This window comes from Apteryx rowi, unplaced genomic scaffold (assembly GCF_003343035.1).
Source record: "Apteryx rowi isolate R43461 unplaced genomic scaffold, aptRow1 scaffold_740, whole genome shotgun sequence".
Lineage (NCBI taxonomy): Eukaryota > Metazoa > Chordata > Aves > Apterygiformes > Apterygidae > Apteryx > Apteryx rowi.
Genome location: NW_020451028.1, coordinates 243,654 through 254,345, shown reverse-complemented (window position 1 = coordinate 254,345; position 10,692 = coordinate 243,654). Strand labels below are relative to the sequence as shown.

Here is a 10,692-nt window from a genome sequence, read left to right as displayed (position 1 = left end):
CGCCGGGGAGCTCGGCCTGGCCGCCGTGCCCGCCGAGCTGCGGGCGGCCGTGCGCGCCCTCGTGGGCGGCCTCGACGCCCTCTTCGCCTCCCTGGGTCTCCGGGAGGAGAGCTTCGCCGTGGGGGCCCTCGGCAGGGTCGTGGCCGCCGAGCTGGCCAGCTACRCCCCGGCCAGAAACAGGAGGAGAACTGCCCCCCACAGGGCCTCCGTCGTCTTCGTGGACAGGACGCTGGACCTCGCCGGTAAGAAACCCGCCGCCGGCAAGTGCTGGCGTCCCTGCGGGCCTGGCTGCTCAGTGGGCAGCTTCTCGGATGGCTGCCGGAGGCCCTGAGGCCACGTGTCACGCATTGGTCTCAGTGGTTGTTTGCGTCCCCTTGCTCTGCAGCATGTCATGGACACCCAGAGCAAAGTCTCTGCTGGAAATAGGGGGGTTTATTTCTGTCCTTTCTGCTTTGCTCTGAGCTGGAGACCTTAGTTGTGCCCAAGTGTCGGTTCCAAGGCGTGAAGGAAATGTTCTGGGGGGTTCAGTTCATGTTTTGTGGATTATTGTGAACTATTTTTCTGTGTATCATGCTTACCACCCTTTGCCTTATGTCTGTATGAATAGGTGTGCACTTGTATGTACACTACCTAGACAGCTCTTTGTGTTTGTGTATGTATGTATACATAGGTTTATTATACTTGCCCTCTGAGTGATGCATGCCCTTTGAGGTACATGGCTGGCACCTTTAACTCGAAAACATTATGTTTCGATGAAAACAATACAGAATTGTTTATGCAATGTCCTTTCTGGGAAGCAAATGTAAGCATGAATCATATGGTAATTTTAATACTGTCAGTTAACACAGAACTAGTGCAAAAGCTGTGAAATTTAGAGGGTGATATAAGAGTCCACTTAGAAACTAGTAGAAGGAGAATGTCTTAAATAGTAATCAATTTGTAAGCTAATCATCCAACCTAATGTCTTGTAAGTTGGTAAGATGTGAAATCAAAAGGACAGAAAGGGGAAGTATGAAAGTTTGTTTCACTGTTTTGTTGAAAATCAGACAGTGAAAAGTAAATAAAAAGAGCAGCATTTAAGTTATGAAATCAGTTGTCAGGAGGTGGGAAATGGCAGGATTAAATTGTACAGGGAACCTTAACCTCTTAGGCATAGTCAACCTTTGATATACTCTTTCCCCCCCCGCTCTGCCTGGAGGGGAGTGAGTGTTGTCTGTAGAGTTTCAGCCTTACACATTATAAAAGGTAAGACTTCCTATTTGCAGGTTTGTGGCTTGGTACTGGCAACTGAGCCAGACGATTTCTCAAGCTATGATATGTATTTGTGGTCTGCAGGGTAAAAATAGAGCAGTATTGTTCAAGTAACAGCCAGTTGCAGGTGAAAGTCTTTGAGGTAGACTTCCTCATTTGGGGCTCATTTAAAACCTTTTAAATTGCCTCTCTCTGAAGATGAGGATTTTGGAGGTGATTTGTAAATATCTTACTGATACCTGAATCTTGTCAAACATGTGGGCTGCAGATATGAGAAATAGTTATGTATCCATGAGTTATCGTAATGCTTTCATACTCCAAACTCTTCCACAAAAACTGGAAGGTTCATTAAGTATAGATGCTGGGCTACTCTTTAAGTCACACTACTTCTTCAAACCAGGTGCCTTTGAAAGATGCTGAATAGGCTGTTAGGAGGCAAATGTTTTCTAACTTGGAGACCTGGATGGAACACAACTTTAGAGAAGCTTTAGATGATGTCTAAAGGAGTTGTGTTAACAAATTTCTTATCTTTGGCTGATGGTCCACACTTATTTAGATGAAGTAGCACAGACTGACAGTTTTCAGTGGCACCAATTGACTTCCAATAGTAAAAGTCAAAATGTCTCAAAAATGCCTTTTCTGGTGCCACAGGTGCAGACAAGTGAACTATGGGAAAATACTGGTATTTAAATATGTATTAAGAACTTTCCACTTTAAAGAACAAGCTACAGAAGCATTTATAACATTTTTGTTAGGAACCTCCAGTGCCAATTTCAAGAAACCGTATTATCTTTGCTTTGATATTTATTTTTAATTAAAAAAAAGAATTAGCAGTATAGAAAATGGCAAATTTTTCTATCCAAAATTCAGAAGGCATCTAATTGACTGCTTCTAGTTTCTGTGAACCAAAGAATCTTCTCTGAAGTATTATTCTAAAATTTGGATTGAGCTCTATTGATTGCTTTTATGTAATCTCATTTTTTTGTTCATCATTACTTACGTATGCTGCATTTAATGAACAGAATGGAAAATTCTGAATTAAGATACATAATTCTCACTTTTGTTCTGTATAACATAGATTCAAATAAACTGTAAGAGGGATCTTTTTGTGGCCTCCAGTCTTGCTCTTTCTCCCGTCTGCCCTGTGATCTCATAAGCTTTGCTGTGTTAACTGCACAATGGCGTGGCTTTGACTGGGGATGGCACAGAGACTGCCTCCTCCTTCAGTGTAGCATAGGGTCTTATGGATAGACCACTGCCCTAGAAAGTGGGAAATGTGTTTTTATCCCCTGCATGCATCCCAGAATTAGCAGTCTGTGATTAGTTCTTCAAATCTGATTGTTTAAAATTTTGTCACTGATGCTGCCCCACAACTCTGTGTATGTTTAAAACTGCTTTTGTTTGCTTACTTGTTGTTTTGAAGTCCACTGTCTTTGCTTTGAAAAGCAGAATAAATCCTCCCAGCTGGAGTGCTGGTCTAATAAATTATGCTGTTTGAAATCTGAGTTAACTTTGATACCTTAATTCCTTTTTATTTTTCTTCCCAAGTATTTGCACCACTCAATATTTGGACTGTGATATCATATTCTAACCCCATGCTCCTTTCATATGTTTCTTAATCACCACCTTGCCAGCATTCACACCTCTTATAAAGCATTTTTTCCAGCTTCCCAGATTCTTTTTCCTCTGTGAACTTGTTGATATCTTTCAGATACTGTTTTCAGAACATTCAAACAATTGAACTCTTTGCAGTCCCTGGGTACTTTGCAGTAACTGGGATATAGGCTCTTGTAAGCACAGAAAATAGTGAGTTCTCTGCCCACTGGGTGCATGCAGCTGACTGAAATGCGTTATAACGAACAAGCAAAAGAAGGAAAAGAATGAATAGCAGGGAGGGGGTGGTGCCTGTGTAACTGCTAGGTGATGCATAGTTTTGAATGATGTTCTTGTATGAATGTCATGGAAGTTGGTCTAGAATTGGTCTTTCACTGCCTTCAGCAGTAGCACTTTTATCTTCCCCTAGCATTTTGGCATGTGTTGGTCAAAATCACAGGAACGTTTGCCCACAGCCGTACAAGATTGCGGACTCAGGTTTAACTTTCTGTATCATCTTCCTTAGTACCATCCAAGCATCTTCTTTTCATCACACTCTTAAACAGGCTGTAATGTTTTCAGCCTTTTAACAGATATGAAAAGCACAGTTCAGGGCCTTATCAAAGAAGTGTAGATACTTCCCTTTTAGTTCCTTGGAGCAGCCAAGAGGGTAGGGACAGGACTTTTTTGTCCTACCACGTATCCTATTCATAGAGAAGGATAAGAGTAAAAACCAACAAAGGCCTATGTCTTGTAAAGCCTGATTCTGATTAATATCCATTTGGGGGTATTTTTGCTTAGAACTATTAGTTTGTACTTGTCTGTAATAACTTTTTTCCTTATATTCTGTCATGTTTCTAATTTTGTCTGYTTTATTCAAGTTTTCTCATGTCTGCAGAATCTTCAAAGTTAAAGCCATTGATGGACTGACACTACTGTCTTTTTAAATGAAACAATAATGTTTGTCTTCCTTGAATGGTATGTCATGAGGCCTTGAAAACATAAATTCTAAGGGCTATAAAGTACAGTAGTCCCCTATTTATGAACAAAACTGTGTTTTTGGCACAGAAGCCAACTGATGTTTAAATTATTGTGGTTACATGAGGTTGTAGACATCAGGTGTAAGGATTGATAGAAGCTGAACATTTTCAAGTGGTGTAAACACCACTATTGTGGGTCAGGGTGCAGACTTGGCTATAATGTGGCTTGCAAAGATTCTATTTTTATGCGACAGACACACAATTTTTATAGGTTCTTAAATGCTTCAGATGTTAAATTTGTTACAGAAGCTTTAGAGAGATAAGCAAACTAACAGAATTGGTTTTGCATATTTAAAGAAAACTTCAAGTGGTTACATGACTGAAAGGGACTTGGAAATTACATAAGCCTTAAGCAGGTGCTTAAGTGTTTCTTATCTCCAAATTTACTACTCTTTACACATGTCCTAGCTTGCTGATTGTGAGAGATGGGGAAACTGTCTTATATTTTTATGGCAGCATTGTAATGCTGCTGTGCTTGGCTATGCTATAGGACTTTGCTCTCAGCTTCAATAGCCAGCCTAGTGGGACAGATAACTGACTGCTTTGTTGTTCCTTTGATGTCTGTACAAAGGAGTATATAGATCTATATTTTGGCAAGGTGACAAGATGCTCTAGTGTGCCTTGAGTGCCTGCACAATGGTTCCGGGGAGTATAAAGGCTGTTTTCCAGCACCGTTCTACAAGGTCAGTTTAAGCAAACTCTAGAGGAAAGAATATGGAAGAGCATTGCTAAGCTTTGGAACTGGAGCTCCAAATATCCAGCTTCTTCCAGGGGAATAGGTGTAAACATTTCTGCTCCCTCCAGTCTCTGGTATTTTAAACCCTGTTCTCAATAAGGTGATGCAGTGCCCAAGCAGGTTGCATTATAGGAGTAGTTTCAAAAGAGTCCTTTAATGTAAAGTCTTCCTAGTGATGATCTTATTCAGAAAAGTATTAGGTGAGTGCAGTGCGGAAACATGATGAAAACTGAGATGGGTTTGTCCCCATATGTTTCCAAGATCACTAGTCCTACACTAATCCTCCACAGAGCAGTTAAAACAGCAGGTGTTAAGGGTTGATAGTATGAACAAGAAGTACATTGCCTGCTGTTTTGGTTCATTTTCATTACTGTTAAGCTACTTACCAATTTATAGAATTCAAAGCCTGACTGAAGGAGAAGCCACTAGCTTCTCACGAGCCATGGAAGTTAGCTGCAATAGTTGTTGGATAACGAGCAGTGCCTTTGTAGGAGCACTGCTTTCTAATTCAAGCTCTTCATGTTAAGTGACTGCCTTCAAAGTCTTCCCATTGCACAAGCTCTCATGTTGCTTCTGTAACATAAAATAAAGAATCTGCATTTGCTCCTTAAATCTCTTGTTGTTTTTCTACCAGACAGTAGAGCCGGAGGAGAATTTAAGAGCTGGTGACCAAGTAGTGTGGTATAGGGCTTGTAAGGGGCTTAGGAAAGTACTTTCTTGTACATGCCGTAAATGCCTTTTTGGCAGGGGGTGGGGGGGGTGTACAGAGGAGAGGGGAGTGCAGTGTAGTTAATGAGTTTCTGGCTGCTGTTGCAGACTCAGCTGTCTGACAATTGTGACAGCTACAACCTGTATCAAATCTCATGTGCTTTTTGTTTGTAACTCTAATGAGGAGATGAAGTAAAATTAGAATAGCTTTATACCTTAGATTCCCTGTATCCTCAAGGCTGGATACTAACCTGGCATGAAGACCACTCTTTTGCATTAGTCAGATAACTTCTTGCTGCTTCAACACTTGATATGTGTATGCATTGACAGCATTAAAGTTGTCAGCTGCCTTGAACAGTGCTGGTCATGAGAAGTTGTTGAGCTATTGTTTACTATTCTCAAAATGATGAGAAGAGAGTCTAGAAAACAGTTCTATACACCCTATCAAAATCAATTTGCTGAAAAAGTGACTGCCTTTTACTTGCAGTCCTCATCTCTTGAGGTTCTACAAGGCTTAACTTTGCTGCTAGCCTTGATTGATTTACATAGTTGGTCATGGGTGAGAGTAGTTTAAAAGCTGAAGGAGACCTTTTCTGATTGATCAGAAGAGATGGTGCAAAAGCCATTAGCACCTGCTGGCCAGTGGGAGTGTCAAAGGAGTAGCAGTGATGGTGAAGACTGAGATGGTATTGGCTGATTGTGGAAGCAACTCAAACAGGCTAAGATTTTCCCCCCCCCCCCAGTCAAAGGAGAGAGGAAGGATGTTAATGATTAACGTGGATTTATTTGCATTTGAAGTGTTTCTGTTTTAGTTCAATGTCTTTTCTAGCTAAATATCACTTGCATGCAGTAAGTGTGGAGAGACAGGCATTGCTTCCAGTATGTGGGGGTGGAAGTTTAGAAGATTAACATCTGTTTTCCAAGTCTGTAACTTTGCGAGTGTTGATAACTGCAGTGTGGCTGACAAGTGACTGACCTAGTAAGAAGAATGTAGGGATTTTGGAGAGCAGATGGCTTAAGGAGCTACAAAGACAACCTAGTTCGTTTCATCTGTAAGTCAGTGGTCTAAATCTGACTGCGGATGGTAGAAAAGAAAGTTACTGCCATTCTGTGATTATTAGAATCTCTGGTGAAACAAACTGGTAATCTCAATCTAGCTGAGCAGCCAGGTGTCCACACTGCAGTATCACCACATGCTAGACACATGTGCTTTCCTTGCTTCCTCTGGACAGAAGACGTTGCCAGCAAGGAGTTTGAACTTGCTTTTCCTCTCCTTTTTCATCCTTGCTTCTCTCTTTGACTTTTGCAACAAGTCAAAATAGTTGCTAAGCATGAGGTGGTTTTATGGCATTGGACACCTGGCTGCTGTCAACTTACTCAGGACAACCTTCTATTTAACGAAGAATAGTTAGCGATCTGACCTCTCTAATGTTCTTGATGTAAGGGCTTCCTTTGCATTTATGAAGGGTATGAGGTTAATTTCACTGGTTGAAGTAGACCTGCTCTGTCTTTTGGGAATGATCAAGAGTGAGGACAGATAGGGTCTGTGTTGACAGATGTTTATGGAATGGGACCACAGCCTGAAACGTCTTTACTGCCTTTCAAAAGTGGCTCCAAAAGCCTCCTTTTCTTGTAAGTAGGGCCAGGAGAACACTACCAAGCTCAATAATGGTATCTGGCCCTGTGGTGATAGCTGGACAGGAACTAAACTTCTAGCATTTGAATACTTTGATCATGTTCCTGACTTAAAGACAGTGAGGTTTTTGGCCCTCCTCTCCAACATTTTCATCTGTAGTATGGGTCATGTTTTTCTGCTTGGGCTTTGCTTGCAGTCTTAATATTTGTAAGTTGGTTGTAGTGCCCATCTTTAGAGTTGTTCAATGGAGGTAGAGCATGTGTATTTGAAATGAGGAGGAATGAAGAAAAAGTGCCAGCTGAAATTTGGAATTTCTCATGGAACATGGTCAATTGACATTTTACACTATTTTAGTCATTTCATGTTGGTTTTGATTACCTGTGCTGCCTTAGGCCACATAGCAGAGATGACCTTGATGGCGGCATGTTGCTAGTAACTTTAATATTCTGCCAGCCTATCTGGGTAGCTATGTATGCAACTTGCATACAGCCCTTTAAAGCACAGTCATTTAGATTTTTACTATTTTAGATGGAAAAGTGTAGTGTGTGTGTGTACCTATGTATGAAAGGGTGTGTGTGTGTGTGTATATATATATATATATATAATATAAAGTTGTTTTTTTTCGCCTGCTGTTTTTTAAATAGCTACTGTAAATTTTCTTTAACAACTTTCTTATGCATTTTGCATATTTAAAGTACAAAATCAGGGAATGTCTAACAGCTGTAAGGCTAAGCCTAAATTATGCTTTTTAAACGAATCCTTCTGGAATGATATCAATAGTTTTAACTTCAGACATTCCAGTGCTTAATTTTTCTAGCAAAATATCTTTGAAAAGATAAATGTCATCTTGGTGTTATGACTGCCAGTCTCGTTCTCCCCAAAACATATGGTTATTGTTTTGCTCTCAATTCCTTGTGCCTTTTTTCCTCCTCGTTGTCTACCTGATATTTTCTTTTTAAATCTTTTCCAGGAGCAGTTGGTCATCACGGTGACAATCTTGCAGAGAAGATACTTTCTGTGCTTCCCAAGCTCCCTGGGCACAAGACTGATGTGATGGTTAACATGGTGGAACTCACTGCACTGCAGATTCCAGATGAAAATTGCAGTGTTATAGCACCTGGCTGCTTAGCACAACCAAAGTAAACATCCTTTTTTTTTTTTTCTTCATTTTTTTAAGATGTTGGGTACGTTTGTTATTTTGGCATGAAAAAAAAGGAACAAAGAACAAGGCAAGGTACAAAAATCCAGTTTACAGGAGAAACCCATCTGGTCCTAATTCTGCTGGAATATAATCAGTTTGTATGTGTACATTAAGTGATTGAGCCAGATAAAACTTCCCAAAATGGGAGAATCTCAGACCTTTTTTAGACTTGTGTTGTTTAAACTGCTGTGGATTATTGTAATAGAAATCAGCACAGATTAAACCCCAGAACTTTCTTGTGATGTTTTCTTCTGCCCAAATAAGAGGCAGGTCTTCAGTGTGGCTTTCTGCTCCCATAAGTCTCTTTTATAAGGTGAGCTGCTTGCTAACCTCTTGTTAGAGTACCTGTTGACTTAAGGTTTTATCCCTGTTTTCAAACATGACATCTGTGGAGGAAGATAATTAGGAATAAATTGAGGTACACGGACTGCTCCATGAAGGCCTCTGATTTTTGCTTAAACAAGGACAGCTTAAAAGCAGTAATTCTGAACAATTATAATTGGCTCTGTATAATTTGTTGCTAAGACTTCGCTTGTAAAGTGCATCTGATTTGATATTTCAGTTTCTAAATGTAATTATCTGAACTGAAATTTTCCTAAAGCTTCTGTTACTATGCAGAAAGCAAGAAATACACCAGGTGTTGGTTTCGCTCTGCAAGAAAAATCTTGCTTAGCAGAGTGCTGTAGAAATTCATATGGTGCAGATGAGTTGAAAACGTCTCACTGTGCCATAACGTTCCCTCCATGTATTAGAACGTATTTTTTCAAAATGGGACATCTAATGTTTTTATTCTGGTTTGACTCCTCTTGGTGCTTCATACCTGCTCTGCATTCCCAATCCCCTCCCACCCCCTCCTCCTCCCCCCAAAAAAAGATTTTGCAGAAAACTTTCCTTTATTCCAACATATGGCCTTTATTTTATGAGAGCCTTATGATCCTTTGTCATCTTCCATCTCCCACACATGCAGTAACTGGTCCAGTATCTAAGTTTCACCTTGAATAACTGTCTGCTGGAGAGGAAACATTACTTCATATAGGTGGACTCAATTGTAAGTTAGTGCCAGGGTGGCTAACTTTGAATAAGTTATGGTTGTCTTTTCATTGGCTGCTTTCCAGCTGATCGCTACAGTAGAAGTGTGATGTCCTCAAGGTCTGTCTATACAGCAAAATTAAGATGTTGTTGTCTATGGTAGACATGCTGTGATAGCTGCTCTTTGTGCTAGCTTTGATTAGCTACCAGAAATAAATAAAATTTCTGGCAAAGTGGACTAGAGGAAAAAAAAAAAAAGGTATTTAATGTCCTAAGACTGCTGACCTGTGCTAACACTCCATTATTCCTAATGTTATTGACACTGACGAGATTAAAGCTAATGCTAATATGCCTTCCTGTGCTAGAGTTGCGACTTCAGTCTTCTCTGTAGTCACGTTTCTAGGAACAGGCTGCAGAGTTTCCTTGTGTGGCTAATGGCATATACATTGAGGTTTATTTGCCTATTTACTAGCTAACGGAAGTTGCCTCTGTTACTAGTACAGTCAGTTAGTTATTTTGCAAAGTCTCCTATAGGCAGAAGTTAAAGAGCAAGGGGAGCTGGATATAGGGTGATCAACTGCTATTATGCAAGTGCAACAAAGTTGGATGGTAGCAACTGGTAGTCTGGTAGCAAGGCAGTTTCTTACCACACCAGTCTATAGCAACGTTTCCATAATAACCTCCCTCTGCAATGTCATCTTATTTGAATCTGTATCGCTGGCAATTTTTAAAAACAGATTAGGCAAACGGCAGTCAGGAGTGGCTTAAATAAGATTGATCTTGCTGGGGAGCAGAGCAAATGGACTCTCAAAATCTCTTTTACGATAATGTATCTCCATGTTGCTTGCAGCTGAAGGAGTATTGCATGCCTGAGAAGACAGTCTCCAAACCAGAATGTGGTTCTGCACTCTTCAACCCTGTGTCTTTCATTTTTCCCTCTAACTATGAAATGATTAGAAATAGTTTCTGATTTAAAATAGGCATTTCCAAACTCTGTTAAGACAGTTGCTGAAGAGTACCAGAATCCATAACAGTGTCTGAATGGGTGGCTGAAGGTTGTAGCTTCTGTTCTGTTTAAGACTGTGTTCTTAGTGTTGGATTATCAACTCAAGCATTAACCATCTTGACTAGTATAAAATGGTTGAAGTTCTTCTGAAGCACTGAAATGGATTTAAAATTCACACCAATAAGTTCCTGTGTCAATGATGCTTCCAGTTCTTCATGAACATGGTTATTGCCATTGGTAGCAGGCTTGGAAGTGTTTGTTGTAATTGAAAAGGTAAGCCTTGATTTATATTTGTAAATGATGTGTGGCAATGAGTATTCCTCTGCTTGTAAATTTTCTGTTTACTCTGGCAAGTGAAAGTGACAGCACCTTTTTTAGAGAAAGGATTAGTAACTTCATTTGCACCCAAGTGAAATATGGGTGGTGGGGGGGGGGCAGGACTCTTCTACATGATATCTTCTGATCAGAGAGGCCACATGTTGTGGTATTTCA

At 40.4% G+C, this 10,692-nt stretch overlaps 1 protein-coding gene across 1 annotated transcript in view; it reads left to right on the top strand.

Annotated features, from left to right (window-relative positions):
* Positions 1 to 4: 4 nt before the first annotated feature.
* The window catches only part of SCFD2 (sec1 family domain containing 2), a gene marked incomplete at its 5' end in the record, with an annotated part of 220,479 nt that continues 209,791 nt past the window's right edge, over positions 5 to 10,692 (top strand). Inside the window, 2 exons of the mRNA XM_026087925.1 lie at positions 5 to 242; positions 7,935 to 8,103. Of these exons, the coding sequence (XP_025943710.1) occupies positions 5 to 242; positions 7,935 to 8,103 (407 nt within the window). The remainder of the gene's footprint in view (positions 243 to 7,934; positions 8,104 to 10,692) is intronic.